Raw genomic sequence first — 16,149 nt, forward strand, 5'->3', positions numbered from 1 at the left:
TCCAACAGTTACCTCTGACACACGAAATTCTGATCACAAACACATGCAAATCACACCTAGCCTGGTGGCTCCAGACTTGCAATCTTTCCAGCGGAAGACCATTTGTGCTACCCACGCCGACAGCTACGGTGACCACGGACGCTTCCCTGATAGGGTGGGGGGGCATCTTTCAGGGACAGACAGTCCAAGGCGAATGGACCAATTTAGAGTACAATCTGCACATCAATGTTCTAGAGTTGAGGGCAGTGTTTCTAGCGTTGCAACACTTTGCTCCCCTTCTTCCTCTAGGGACTATTGCAGTTCAGACGGACAACATGTCCGTAGTCTGGTACATAAACAAACAAGGGGGAACCAGGTCTTATCAACTATGCAGAGAGGCCATGAGAATCTGGCAATGGGCGGAGTCCACGGGTCGCTTTCTGATTGCAACGCATATCCCGGGGTCATCCAACGTCATAGCCGACAGGTTGAGCAGAGCAATCCTGTTGCCTCACGAGTGGTCCCTCAAACAGTCAGTTGCAAAGGAGATTTTTCGCAAATGGGGCCAGCCTTCCTGCGATCTTTTTGCGTCTCCAATGAACGCCAAATGCAGAAGCTATTTTGCCCTATTACCCCCTCCAGGGGAAGTCCCCAGGGACGCTCTGGTTCACGATTGGACCCCGGGTCTCCTGTACGCTTTTCCTCCCTTTCCCCTGATTGCAAAGTTTCTGCAGAAAGCCAACAACCTGCAAAGGACGATCATCCTCATTGCCCCATTCTGGCCTCGTCAAATCTGGTTTCCCTTTCTTCTGGCACACCGCATTCGGGAACCCTGGATCCTGGACCCGGAGCCGGATCTACTGACCCATTCGTCAGGGGCTCCCCACCCCTCGCTTCTGTCACTCCAACTAGCAGCTTGGCTGCTCCGCTTCCCTACTTAGCCAGGTCTGATCTTCTTTCACCGGCAGTTCAGAATATACTAGTGGCTTTTCATAAAGCTTCCACTACAAAGACTTACACTAGTAAACGGAAGCGTTTTGTTCACTGGGCAAATACACAGCAATTGGACCCTGTTATAGCTCCCTTAAATAAGATTTTGGAGTTTTTAACCGAATTGTTCCACCAAGGAGCTTCTCCTGCCACTTTGACAGTGCAATTGGCTGCCATTTCCAACTTTCATGTGGAAGAATGTGGGGCTCCTATTATGGCTCACAGACTTTGTAAGGCCTTTCTGAAAGGATCTTTCCATATTAGACCACCAGTTAGAACTCCTACATCACCTTGGAATCTCAACCTTTTATTATCTAAATTGATGCTACCTCCGTTTGAACCAGCCTCTTCTTGTCCATTGAAGTATTTGTCATGGAAGACCCTCTTTTTGGTGGCCATTACATCGGCTATTTGATCTTTCACTCTGACAGAGTATCTCTTCGCACTAATCCGTCCTTTCTCCCCAAAGTTTGCTCCGTTAATAACATTAATCAATCCATTGAGCTCCCTACCTTTTTCAAAAACCACTCCAATAAGTTGGAGTATATGTTACACAAGTTGGATGTTCATAGACAACTTAGATTTTACCTGGATAGAACAAAGGATCACAGGAAGACAGATCAACTTTTTGTAGCCTTTGCAGACAGCAGGAAGGGTATAGCAGTTACTAAACAAACCCTTTCCAAATGGCTAACTGATTGCATTATATTTGTTTATGCTACTTCGGAACAAACTTTACCCGTCAAACCTAAGGGGCACTCTACAAGATCAGTATCTACATCCCTGGCTCATGCAGCTCGCTTACCATTAGACACTATTTGTGCAGCTGCCACTTGGTCTAAACCACATACATTCATTTCTCATTACAAGGTAGACAGGGTTTCTAAGGACAGGGCAACCTTTGGTTCCACTGTGCTCAAGAACGTTCTCCCGTGAGTTCCTCAGGAACATGGAGCTAGGGACGCTACCCAGGTGTAAGAACAAACGGCGAGATTGAACACTCTCACATTTAGAAGTTATGTCCTTACCATAACGTTCCATGTGGAGTGTTCATCTCGCCTTTGTTCTTACATTCCCACCCTCCCACCCTCAGGAAGAACGTCCAGTTTGGTGTCTGGTTTGGTTTCTTCTGCTTCTGCGTTACGCAGTTGTTTTGTATATATGTATATATATATATATATATATATATATGTATAGGTGTTTCTCTCAGTTATTTTGTTTTGGCATGAATGTGTTACTCGTTGCTTGCAAACTAGATCTGAGGTAAAGGCAGAGGGGGATTGTGGGAGTTAGGTTGGTCTCGAGCTTCTTCTCGATGCAGAGCTTGCCAAGCAGCCGACACGGAGCCGAGGATCGGCTCCGAACCCAGGTGTAAGAACAAAGGCGAGATGAACACTCCACATGGAACGTTATGGTAAGGACATAACTTCTAATTATAGCTGATACATAGCAAGCTAAGGAAATAGGCATATGAATCTTTTTACAGTTGCAGTAAGGATACATTTTTGTAGTATATCTATGTAGGAGGAGTGCATCCTTTAGAACCACAAGGATTCTAATTTTATAAATTGAATCTATCTAGTAAAAAGGCAAGTTTACACATTTGTACTATCACCCCCCAGGTAAATGAATTTATACATATGCAAATTTTGAGCGCAATGATTTTGGTCCTTTTGCTGTGATTTGAAAGCTGAGAAGTACATACAAACTTGAATGTTGTTATACTATGCTAATCCCGAGTCCTAGCTATAGCCTGCAATTGAACTTCTGCGTGTGTACAACAAATTGTGGTGTGGATGTGGGCAGTTAGTTTATTTTAATCTGGACATGCGGATGAGGGACTACCTAATACCTTTGGGAGCTGAAAGCAATACAACTTGTGTTGGAAGTTACCGTCCGCTCCGCCTCACACGTGAACGCGCTCGCACGCACTGTAAGTTGCCCACTGGCAGCTCGTATGAGTCGTATCTCTTTACGGAGTTGTCGTTGCTGTGCGCGCGCTGTAGGTAGGCAGAGCTGCACGGAGGAGCGGCCTGATTGAGGTGACTAAAGGCAACTGTGTAGGGGCGGGGCAAGAGTTACCGTCGACACTGTGAGTCAACTGAGAGAGGAACAGCAACAGGGCAAGGATTCCTTGGGAGTGGAGAACTTGGCAACTTGCCTGCAGATAGCCATACCATAGCAGACCAGAAGGGGTTGGGTTGTTGACCCCCATAGCGGGCGGCCTGAACGTTCATGACATGGGGGAGGAGGAGCTAGGAACCGCCAGCGCCTGGCACTAAGAGTCGCCGCAGTACCAGGAGAGAGGGAGATAGATTGCCAGCCCGTTCCCTCACTCGCCGGGGTTACCGGCGTAAATCCGAACGGCGGGGCACTGCCTACCTTGCCGAAGATGGCCGACCCCGCGCCGGCCCGAAGCTTGGACGACATCGACCTGTCTGCACTGAGGGTGAGTGCAGGGGTACCTGCTTGGGTGTATAGGTTTTGTACGGAGGTTTTAAGTCGTATTTCCTTTTCCTTCCTTACCCATCCCTGTTGCAGGTTCCTTGTCCCAGAATTACACCTTCCTATTAACTCATACCCTTCCAAGTTGGTCGTCTCTGCTCTTGTTTGCGCATTTTCCTTGGGTTGCTGTCATTGATTCTTGCACCTTTGGTTGTGTTATTGTGTATAGTATTAATTGTTCTTTCATGATGCTTTTAACCTATTTGTTTCTTTTCTGCCTCACGGTTTTATTTATTTATTTTTTGTAATTTTTATTTATTTTTGTGAAGTAGGCGTATTAAACTCTCTAGTGCTAAACTCCGTAAGTGCCGCATAGTTGAATTCACTAGGAAAAACGCATGGAAGTATAACATAGTTATTTGAAGACGCAGCATAATTTAGTTATTCTGGAGAAAAACTATTTTAATGGTTCAGAAAATGCAACAGGAAATGATTTAGCAGTCCCCAAGTCAGGTGCTAGAGGATGCTTAAGTGAAGAAATGCTTATTTCTTTATTCTGATGTACTTGTAAATTGTTGCACTCAGTCCATCAGATGAAGCAAAAAAAAAAAAAAAAGGTCCTGCCCACATCGCTTTCAGCACAAAAGGTTTGGTCAGGTTAAGTCTTGTAGATCACATGAACTGTTTGCTAGTTAGTTTTCCATGATGCTTCATCAGCACTGTATTATCTGATTTATGGGTGCAGAAAACCTAAGAGCTCTAGCTCCTGCATTACCTGTTTTGATGTATAGATTTATTATAACTTAAGCTACAAATGCAGTCTTTTTTTTTTTAACTGACTTTGGAAGTGATCTTTATGAGAGTACTTTGGGGTGGTGTAATAGGTCAAGAAGTTCCTTCAAAAGAGAGATTTGGCAAATGTGGTGGATGGGCAAAATGTAAGTTTAGATGAGCAGGAGAAATCTTTTGGATCCACTTCATTAGAAGGGGAGTGAGGGAAAGTTAATACGTCAAGTCATACCTCTTAACATCTTAGTACAACAAATCTGGACAAAGGCAAAAATTATCAGGGGCAAAGGCCCAGAATAGGGAGAGAATTTAAATATTGCTCTTCTAAACTTAGAAAGTTGCTAGAATAATTGACGTTGCCTTGTCAATCGTTTTCTGAAGAATATGAAGTCGGAAACTAAAATGTTAGTCATTTAGAGACTTCAATCCTCAATTATTTTTGAGAGAACCACAAATTTTATGAAAACCGACCAATAATTGGAGGCGAAAATCTGCACAGTTGTGAGTTATGCTTCAGGTCAGTCAGAATAATAGTTGGGAGTACCCTTGTATTTTATACTGGAGTGACTAGGCAGAGTGCAGTATGCAGGTGAGGGATGGTATTACAGGCATTAGTCAGGGTTAATGGTAAGAGTGACTGGAAAACGAATGCTAGTGTACGAATAAATGAGACAAGGTCCTGATTTTCATTGCATTCCATGAGATGACTAGTGTTGGCAGGAGTGTGAGGTAAATCCTGCTATGATTTTTGTAGTCTGTGCCTTGTAGCAGCAGTGGTGTTAGAAAATGGAGGTTGTTGATGTTTGTGTTGTTTTAGGTTTTATATAGGAAGTGTCCAGGTATTTACAGGCCCGTGAAAACCCTTTCCTTCCTTTCATTTCTGATGGTACAGCTAGATGAAGCAAGAGACTCTGATCAGTTAATGAGACTGTCTGATAGAGCTGGCAGGAGAACATACACCTATCCTGGTTGTTAATGGTGTACTGGTGAGGTCATGTCTTGTATTCATCTTTGCTGGATGCCAAGCTCATGACATTTCTTTGGATGCCAAGCTCATGACATTTCTGGGCATGTGGAATTGTTGAGGTGTGATCCTTGGGCCCAGAGTAAGCATATCCTGCAGGACCTCTCATCATAATCATCCCAAAGTATAGTAACATGCTAGGTGTAGATCTCAAATTCCTGAAGTCAGCAGGTATGGGTTTGTCTCTAGCTCCACTCCATACCTTATTCCCAAACCACCAATGAAGGCTTCTGTCTAGTCCTTTTGCTTTCCGTCAGCTGGTACTGCGAGGAGGTTGGAGCCATGGGAAAGTGTTAAGCAGCTGATGTTGGAGCTGAGGGGTACAGGGTTCCACTTCAGTCTTTTAAGGCTGATGAAGATTTCTGAAAGTCCTCCAATTGCTTCTGGACAGCATGACGTCATACAGTGGAAGTCATCTTGGTGCATCTTATTTTAATTCTCTAAGTGGGTCTTGAATAATGAGACATGATTATTCCTGTGAATGCTGTATATTTGAACATCTGCAAAGATTTTTGCAAGACACCTCACTTGTTAGGCGAATTAGGGGTAGGACCCAGAAATGGAGCAGATTGAAAATTGGCTATATATTAGAAGTCGTCCTGGTTAAGCATTGAATTGCCACAGGGTTCTGTGCTGGGATCAGTCTGAGTATGCTTGTATGAGATCTCCCAGGGTTCTTGTTGATTACTCCTAACCTAATTTTATTTTGCACTGTTGAGGTCCGAAATGGCAGTGTTGAGGCCAGTTGGTGCCATGGGAGAAGGAAACTGGTAGAAAAAGAGTTGTAATTACCAGAATGGTTAATGTTGTGGACTGGTTGTAAACCTTCAGTTAGTTGAGCTTGTGTGCATTATTAGAGAAATGAGGTACAAGATTTGGTATCCCTTGGTAACTGTTGGGGAAAGAAAAGGATATGCAATAGTACTCCACAGAGTAGGAAGTGAAGTCATGGGATGGCGTGTGTGTCAGTGGGTATAGTGCAAGGTTTCAGAACCAGGGAAGAATGGGAGAGTTAAGAGCAGTAGAACCATTGTTGAGGATAACCCTAGCATTCGTACCCTTACACATCTTGGGCATTGTGGTTTCCTCAGCATTTTTATGTACTCTGCTTTCCTTCATGTTTAACATTTTTCTTTCTCATTCTCCAAATGTACTCTTGCAGCTTTTCTTGCTTTCTTTTGAATTCTTTCTGATCACGGTGCACTTTGAGTGTGTTACCGTTTTTGTTTTTTGCTCGAGTAGTTTACCAGATTTATAGCTGTAGTTAATGGATAGAATAACATGTTCACAAATAAGTTACAGCTGAATTCTCCTTTGGTAGCTTCCCCCTCACTAAATTCCTCGGATGACTGCCTTTCCCTTTTTTTCTCTTATAAGTTTGTAGGTGTTTACAAGGCTTAATGAACACAAGGGCCTTTTTAAGCCTAGCCATGCATCTCAAATCTCTGACAAGTTCTGGTATCCTTGGTAAGTGTAAGTAGGGGCTTGGAAGATGAAACAAGCTAGGGCCTAGATGAACCATTTACAGGTTGCCTGTGTCTGTTAGAGACATGGGTGCCAAACCAGGGATGAATTTGTTCCCCATCCAGTTGTCAAGGTTGCACTTGAATTAGGTTAGGGAGGAATTCTGCTTCACGTGGATGGATAGCCTGTTGCATAGACAGGGTAGTCTCTAGGATACATGCCCGTCTCTCCAGCAGGTCCTGTTTATGTCCCAGGCAAGGTGTAAGTCGTTAGAATGGGTAATCCTAGTGCCGTTTGTTTAACGGATATGCAGGAGTCTGTCAGAGTGGGGTCTGACAATGCCTTGTATGTCAGGCATAAATCTCCCCTCAAAAGCTTGTATGTAAGGGATAGAGCCTTGAGGCAGTCTGCATAGGACATTTTATTTAAGCCCTTTATTCTTTTAGTGAGGAACCTGTGAGGACGTTCCACTTGTTGGATATGCCTGCTGAATACAGTGGAACAATGACTTCCTTGGACTTTGATGCTATACTTTTGTTTATAAGTTGTGCAATATAGATGCCATACTTTTGTTTATAAGTTGCGGAACATAGAAGGATTTCCTCACTACTGTAGCCACGTGATGGTCAAAGGTTAGATTGCTATCTATGTCCCTAAGTCTCTGACTACTGGGTCAACTCAAAAGGGTGTGTTAATATGATGGTTACCAGGGGTGGATGACTTCCTAAAGGATACTGTTATGCACTTCTTGGCATTTAGTTTCAGTTTATATCTCTGACAAGTTTTGTCTGTCAGCCCCTCCTGGAGAACATTTGTGTTGGTGTGGGATTCAATGACTGCTCCTAATTTGCAATAATCTGCAAATTTAGTCAGCTAGAGACCACTGACATTGGCCTTGACTTCAGAAAAGTAAATACCAAGAAGGTCCAATCCAAGGACTGACCCCTGAGGGACTCCACTTGTGACTGGCCTCTTTGTAGAGACTCTTCAATTCTAACTTTTGGGTCCTGTCTGTGAGCCAGTTGGCTTTCCACTGGGTGACGTACAAATTTGTACCTAACCTTTTAAGTTTTGTCAAGAGCTGAGTGGGGTATTGTGTCAAATGCCTTGGCCAGGTCAAGGTAGGCAGTGTGAACTATTTTGCCCTCGTCCATTACTTTGGTGACCTTCTCAAAGACGTCCACCAGGTTGAATAGGCAAGATCTACCCTTGATAAAAACCAAACTGGGTTGGGTCCAGTGTGTGGAGCCTTACAATATCACTGTTGATCATTTCTATGATTCATTCCATGGCTTTACATGAGACTAGTGGGTCTGTAGTTGGCCCACCTTTGTGCAGAGAGATGACTGTTGCTGTTCTCCATTCATGTGACATGAAGCCTGTTTGGAGGCATTAGTTAAATAGCAATTCCAGAGGTTCTAATAGGTCATGTTTGCTGCCTTTCATTTGTTTTAGGTTAAACAGTGGAGCAAGTGCCCCTGATGAGAAGGTATGAATTGGAGATGCATAGAAGACCAGCCAGCAAGTTGGCAATACTATCTGAAGTGTACAAAATCATTTACATGCCTCCCTTTATTGAGGTGTCATGCGAAATGTGTAAATTCTTTTTGCGGGGAGGGTGGAACTTTCTTTAGTTATACATTTGACTTCCATCTGTAGTGATAACACATGTTCACGTTTGGGCCTATATTTACTTATTGATTGGGTTGCTTGCTCAAGCTTCAAGCTTGAGATTTTTGTTCCAGAACATGCCTCCTTATTTCTTTTCTCACCATAGGTATTTGACAGGCATTTTGTCCTGTGTAGGGTCTTACCATGAATGGTGAGTGTTAATATGTTGGCCTAGCAGGCACAGATTGGGTATTACTGAAAGAAATGGTAGTCTGTAATCACAGCTGAATGTCTGGATAAATTAGAGCCTAGTCAGTGTCTGCTGAGGACTTGTAATATTGTTGTGCTGTAATAGGATTGTTCACAAAGGTTAATGTTTACAGATCTGTTGTGTTGGGGCTTGAGTTTATAACATTCCAGAAGTTATGATTATAGTTTAATCACAGATTTTTGCAGAAGTCTTGGCTTTTGTGCCTTCTTGCATGGTAATCTTGGTTGTCTGTTTCTCTTTCATGAGGCAAAAGAATCTTACCAAAGACAATTTGGTTGTCTTTCTCCCCATTTTTTTTTTTATTTAAATGTTGCATCCGATCTCCTCCTTGCAGTACTGTTTTCCTTTTTGATTCTGAATAATACAAATTAAACCATGATCCCCCCAAAACGTGCACGCTGATTGGCCAGCGTGCCCGTTGTAAATCGAGTTATACTAATGGAAAAAGGTCCGGTCGCCCGGACTTTTTTCCATTAGTATAACTCTTTTTTTTTTTAAACACTGTCTCGCTATGTTAAATGGGTTTAACATAGCGAGACAGTTAAATAAGCAACGGAGATGTCCGTTGCTTATTTTAAACTGTCTCGCTATGTTAAACTCATTTAACATAGCGATTCTAAAAAGCAACGGAGATCTTGCTTTCTCCGTTGCTTTTGCTCACTCTGATGTACTGCGCAGGCGCCGCAGTACATCAGAACTGCCGCGGATGCCAGACATCTGCGGAAGGGCAGTAAACAGGCATTATACTATGCCATTATTTAAGAAAAGTAACAGTTTCTTTTCTTAAACAATGTCATATTATAGCAATAACCGCCTGGGTGTGGGTAATGCTAATTACCACGGTTGGCTTTGTTTGGTCCTCGGGCCTCGGGACCAAACCACGCCAACCGTGGGTAAATTTAGCATTACCCACACCCAGGCGTGGGTTATTGCTATAATAACTTATGTAGGTTTGTTCTTAAGTATCCTGATAGTGCTGTATGTTTACGAAAACAAATTTATTTATTTTTCTTCCCTAAAGATAACACTGCAGTCTCCATGAGTGTAGAAGTGTATTGGGGAGATGAGTTCTTCAAACAGGAACATGTAAATCATGATGTATGTCATACAGAAGCATGCAAGTTACGAAGATGTGTTTGGGTTTAATACTGCTAGTCGTAAGGAGGGTAAAAGCTCATCTGAGATGCAGTCTTATTTCTGCGTTCTTCTGTTATTTGTTCTATGTCTTCTGTTTGTTCACAATTTTCTGATGTTTATTACTAGCCCCCTTTCCTACTGTCCCATTATTGAGTTTTGAAACTAGGTGTACTGCATATTGTCAGATGCAATCATTGTTACTCTTATTGGGGGAGAGCTATAAGAATGTCAGCTGTGAATTCTGGATGATTAAATTGTTACATAGCAAGTATGTGTCTGGGAGCAACTGTCAGGTAGGAACATTGCAACTTGACTCCGTGTGCACAATCTGTGCCTTGTTTGACACAGGCAAGGAGAGGACAAGCTGTACTGCAGAGTTTGAGATTGTGGGGGAGGGTGGGCAGGTGTGTAATGCTTTCTTATGACAGCTGTATTAAGCTGAGAAAACGGCCGTATAAAGCTTTTTGTTGAATATTATGCAAAATCTAGAGAGATTGTTCTGATATCAGTTTTATGGTGGTGGTAAAAATGTCAGAATGGGATGAGAGAAAGTGACTGCCTGTTTAATGAGAAGCACATGTTGGCAAAGCAGTTTATTTTCCTTTTTTTTTTTTTTTTTTTTTCCTGCACTTTGGGGGGAGTGGTAGAACATGCCACCCTTATGACTGAAATTTACCAGTAGAGTGAATTTTATTGGCAACATACGACTTGGTCTTAGAAAAGGTTGCTGTAAAAGATTTGCTGTTTGCATGTTTATGCAGGTTTACTATGCTGAAAAAGAAAAAAGTTGAGCATGTGATGAGGTGAAGCAGGCGCTTGCTTGCAATATTTTCAGTACTGTGCACTGTGATCTATGTTTTGATTCAAGAAGCGTCTGGAAACGATTGCAAAAGCTCTTGTCGAAGAAGTCTCAGTTTTTGGACTGAGTGGGTTTAGTCCAACTTTAACTATTTCAGTTAAATTAGAACTGCCATATTTATTGATTTGTACACATTATGTGGGTAATGCATTTAATCAGCAAAATGTATAGATATTTGGTACAACTTTTTGTATTGTTTACTTGCATAGGAATACTGTGGATTCACTTTTGAGATTGTAATTATTTGCACGTGTCTCGAAGAGTGTATTTTGCAACGTTCTGGACTTAAATGTATTTAAAGCTGTGTTCATTGTGTGATGTGTAATGTACATAAACATTGTAGTCTGAAATTTGTTTATGGAACGTATGTATTTCTGTTGTACGAGGCCTAAAGTTTGTGTATTTTTACATGTACATATATTTGTAGCTGTACAACCTCTGTGTTTAAAAAAAAAAAGAAAAAAAATTGTGTAGTTGGGTTCGTTTCAACCTGTGCACATCATTAAGCATAGCCTGTTGACTGTACCGGCCATTGAAATTCCAGTGCATTGACTTGTATATAGTCAGAAAAGCAAAACAAAAAGATGCTTTTGTTAGTACACAACACGTCTTGCTCCTAAATGGGGCTCCTCTGCTGACCCTGGGAATTACAGGCCAATAAGTCTGACCAGCGTTGTATGCAAGGTTATGAAGAGAATTATCATGATTCTCATCAACAAGGATATAGGCGACCTCCAAACACTAGACCCTTTTCAGTTTGGTTTCATCAAAGGGAGATATTGCCTACTGAACTTGGACTTCGAGATAGTCACCAAAGCCCTGGATGAAGGCAAAACTGTGCGCACTGCCTATTTAGAACTAGCAAAGGCCTTCAATACCATTCCCCACTTGGACATCATTGATAAACTTGCCCAACTGAACGTAAACCAGTATATAGTTAGGTGGTTTGCTAACTGGCTCACCAGTAGAACACACACAGTTAAAATAGGGAACTTCATCTACTTCTGGACCAGTAACCAGTGGAATACCACAGGGCTCTGTACTGGGGCCCCTATTGTTTGGAATTTATTTTTCAGAAGTACAGGCCAAAATAAAACGCACCCAACTTGCAGTCATCTGCAAACTTTAACCACACGCAGTCATTGAATCCCCTAGTGACACTGTCACTCTTCAAGAAGGTCTTACTCAAATCAGTGATTAGTGCCAGAGTCATGAGCTCAATGCTAAAAAATACATCTTCCCTTTTGGCAAGGGAGATCTCCCTGCAAAGTATTACATTAACACCTTACATAGCCAATCCATGGTAAGAGATCTGGGCACACAGGTTGATGGAGACCTCTCCTTCGACCATCATGTTTCCACAGCAGTGAGGAAGGCTTTTTACATTGCCTGTCTTGTCAGCAAGGGCATTGCCTCCAGAAGGCAGTTATTAATCCCCCCCCCCCCCCCCACCAATACTTCTCCCTTATGAGACCAGTTCTAGAATACAATGCACCCTTTGGTATGTACCTCACCAGGCACTTGCAACAATTGTAGACACCTCAGAGGTCATTAAAGCAAAATGCACCTAAAAATCACTGTTGTTTTAGTTATACATAGCTGCATTTCACCTTATAAAATGCATTAAATCCATACTACTTTATTTATATATTGCATGTAGCCCATCAGCCCCCATCTCAAAATTGAAGTGTAATCCAAAATACATTTCCACAAAAATAATTCATATGCTTAAAATAAGCAAAGTTGTCTATTTTTTGGAAGCAAAAATTGCATTAGTTACAGTGGGTAGAGCTGTTTGTTTTGGTTTTCACTGTTTGCTTGTAGTGTGAACTTGGCAAGTTGCTTTCCTTTTTATTTCAGGATCATTGCTTATAGCAGGCTATGGCTTACAATGGTTTTGTGTGTGTAATTTTTTTGTTTATATAATTGTTTTTGGCCGATATGTATAACAGTAGGGGATTATATGCTGGTTAGTTTAGTTTAATGCTGGTGCCTTGTTTATCTGTCTTTACCTAGGTACCTAGGTGTATTGATCGGTGCTTCTAGTGCTGTGCTTGCTGTAAAGCTTTCCTTTGTCCCTGCTATACTCGCACCACAGATCTTGTATCCACACAGTATCCCATTCTTTAATATCCCATGTTGTCCTGGATCCCCTTCCAAGCCCATTCTATCACCTCCTCTTTATAATCGCAGGGGTGAGGGTCCCTAGCAGGCATAGGCACATTATTGCATCTGTGATGTCCAGATTTAGTTCGTGCTTGGGCAGGAAAAGATCCAAGGACCCTCCACGTTGTCATTTTAGTGTGAAGATTTCCTTAGTGCTGCAGTTCTCTGGGCTAGGGAACATGGATAAATGTGAATGGAGCTAATGTGGGTTTATTTATGAGCAACTGACGGTAGTAATGGAAAACCTATGAAAATAACAGTTGGGCAATCCCTATCCTGAAAATGAAATATACCAACTCCACAGTCTCACAACAGTGGAGAGGGGGGGGGGGTTCTAAAAATCACTGCTGGCTCAACGAATACAAAACACTGGTGAAACTCTTAACATAAAATACTTGCACTGAAAACACATGATCAGCAGGTTGGTGATGACTCTTAGGATAGCTGTTAATGTGAGGCACCTTTTACACACGCATTTTGTTGCCTTCCAGGCTGTTATGCTGGGGCTAGCCTTTGGCCTCTGAAAGAGGCCAAGTCTATTTCGGGGAGATGCATCTCACTCCAGCGAAGGAGAGTTGGTTCAACCTATCCACACTGACTTTCTAGTTCAAAATCAGTATCGGCTAGGTTCTGGTTGTTGATGGGATTGTTTGTAATGGTAAAAGTATCCCATAGAGTGATAACATCATATGCTTGTACACTTTCAGAATGGATAGCAGTTAAAACCCCTTGTGGAAGGGACCAACTAATTACCTTGTATGTTGGTTAGTTGTGTCTGAACACACTAATCTGGTAATTTTCAGAAATTGGAGGTATTTTACAAAGCTTGTGTGATGACTAAAAATAGTTTTGTTTCTTCAGAGTTTAAGTTCTTATGGACTTCAGCCCTCTAATGCTGCCCTGGAGTAATGTTTAGAGACACAGAGATAGGGAAATCTGGGGATTCTTCCTCTTGGTCATCACAACTGTCATATTAAAGGTTCTTGCCATGTACCTTTGATAGTGTCTCACATTCGAGAAGTAATTGTAAGCCTGTTTTCTCTCAGGATTTAACATGAGTAACATAGCTGTTGAAAATTGGTCCGAAGCTGGAGGGGGATATGACCTGAGAAGTCAGTATGTTGACCATATAATTCACATTTTATGCAATACACTCATTTTTTTTTCCCCATTACTAATCTGGTCATTACCCTGTGTGTGGACAACTTGAAAGACATACAAGTAATGTATGGAAGCCTATACATAGTCAAGGCATAATACTTCAATGTAGTTTCTATGACAACAGGGAATGATCCAGCTTAGGAGGACCTTGTAGTCATGGAAACAAAGTTAACCAGTTTGTGTATTTAATGCTTCCTACTTATTTCTGTAGAGTACTAGAAATAAAACTAGCACATACTGTGTCAGTATGGTGCAAAACCCTCGTCCGTGCTGCATTTCATGTCCTAGTCAGTTGTGCTCTCTTGTGCCATTTAGTAGCGACTGTGCTGTTTGAAGTTTTGCCACTAATGCTATGAAACAGTTTATCAGTTGGACAAACCAGTCCTTGGGATTAGTAAAGCTGATGGAGAGCACATTTTAGCAGCCTTTGTGTCTGTAATACTGACTTTGATATGACTGGTCCGCTGAATGGTCTGTAGGTTGTTTAAATCCACACAAATGAATGTAGTAGGAATTATTTTTCCCAGGACTGCTGAACTCCTATTAAAGGAGTATTTGGTGCTTTTGTCATTGAAAGTTAGAAAATTGGATGCTTTGAATTACAGTTTTGATTTTTTTAAGCTTTGGAGTGAGTTTGGGAGGAAGCAACTTTGACACTGTTTTTGTGCAGATCCTGTTTTTTATGAAAAACTATATGAAATGCTGTCGTCTTTAGAAGTTGCATAGATACAAGTTGAGCTTCATTAACACAGAATCACCAGGCCTGTGATCACTGAAAATCCTTTGGCTTACAGCTGCTATTGTATTACTTTTACTGAGAGAGAACTTTGGTCAGTCTGAGCAAGAATCCTGCAAATTTAGTGTCTGGTGCTTTAGAATACCTGTCTTACATTAGTGAGGATTTTTTTGTCTTGTAGTTTAGCTTTTCCCTCTTCATACTGCTTCTTTGGTGTCTCTCTTATTTTTTCTTGGAGTTGCAGATGTTCTTTGTGTTTCACTGTTGCAGCCATCACATTTGAGTTATCTGCTTGCAGTAGCCCTCAGTCGGCCTGATTATCAAAGTCTTGGGTCCTGCGTCAGTTGCTGTCTCATCTTCCATGACGTCCGGTAGTCAGGGGTATAAAGCATGCAGCCGACACCATTGTATCATTCTTTCTTGCCATGCAGTGCCCGAAGCAGAAGCAGTTCGCAAGTGTCAGTCGTCCGACTCCTGAAATTTTCATTTTCGAGTTTCAGAACTGAAGTCTTCAACTAAAGCGAAGTACCCCGTTGGGGAAACATTTTCTTTTTCTAAACCAATGTCTGTAAAAGTCAATAATTATGTTTCTTGTGGAAGTAAATGCCTCAAATTTTCATTCGTACTACCTACTGCGGACCCTGAGACCATTTCACAGGGACCCAAGGGCATTAAGGCTACTACTGCCAAAAATCCTACCCCCTCTGATAGAGATTCCGGGGTCCTGGATAGATGGGGTAAGAAGGTATACACCTCTGCAACCTTGGCCATCAGGGCCTTAAATTGCCAGTTTCATATGTTAAAGTATCAGCATATTATTGGGTTGCTTAAACAGAAAATGATATTGATTCCTGATTGTGCTGAAAATAAGGATTTAATGCATTCTGCTGAACAGGTTGGAAAACATACTTTGCAATGTGGTTGTGATTCACTAGAGGCATCTTGCAGGGCTGTTGTCACCGGGTCTGTACTAAGGCATGCTTGGCTTAAGGAGCAATCTCTGCCAGATCATGTTAAAACTAAATTGCTGGATGCTCCCTTAAATCAGGACCGCCTGTTTGGCAACAAAGCAGTAGTAGTTCTTAAATAGATGGAGGAAAAGGCTAAATCTATGCAAACTGTTAAATATTTCTTACAAGTGCAGCCTCCGAGATTTAGTAGGCATTGGCCCTCAAAAAAATTGGTCCTTTCCTGCCTCTTCCAGGACTTCTCAGTTCAAACCCAGAACCAGCAGAACACCCAGGCGTCAGTCCCAGGGTATGCACAAGACTCAGCAATGGGGGCTCCCACTTCCAAATCAGGGAGTAGTAAGACCCCCCCCCCCCCCCCGCCATGGTAAGCTGTCTCAATGACTTAACTTTAAAACTTCCAAGCACTTCTCAACTGACTGCTCCTTTAGGGGGAAAGATTGCTCTGCAAGCAAAAAACTGGGAACTCCTTACCCAGGACAAATGGATTTTAAACATAGTTTCCCAAGGATACAGATTTCACTTCCACACACTACCAACCCCAAACGG

The 16,149-nt window shown here is 42.1% G+C and overlaps 1 protein-coding gene across 1 annotated transcript in view; it reads left to right on the plus strand.

The window, feature by feature from the left end:
• The first annotated feature begins 2,943 nt into the window (after window positions 1-2,943).
• The window catches only part of MINK1 (misshapen like kinase 1), a 1,658,622-nt gene continuing 1,645,416 nt past the window's right edge, over window positions 2,944-16,149 (plus strand). Inside the window, exon 1 of the mRNA XM_044077078.1 lies at window positions 2,944-3,418. Within this exon, the coding sequence (XP_043933013.1) occupies window positions 3,362-3,418 (57 nt within the window). The 5' untranslated portion in view covers window positions 2,944-3,361. The remainder of the gene's footprint in view (window positions 3,419-16,149) is intronic.

Source organism: Protopterus annectens, chromosome 7.part0 (assembly GCF_019279795.1).
Source record: "Protopterus annectens isolate FY-2018-M chromosome 7.part0, PAN1.0, whole genome shotgun sequence".
Lineage (NCBI taxonomy): Eukaryota > Metazoa > Chordata > Ceratodontiformes > Protopteridae > Protopterus > Protopterus annectens.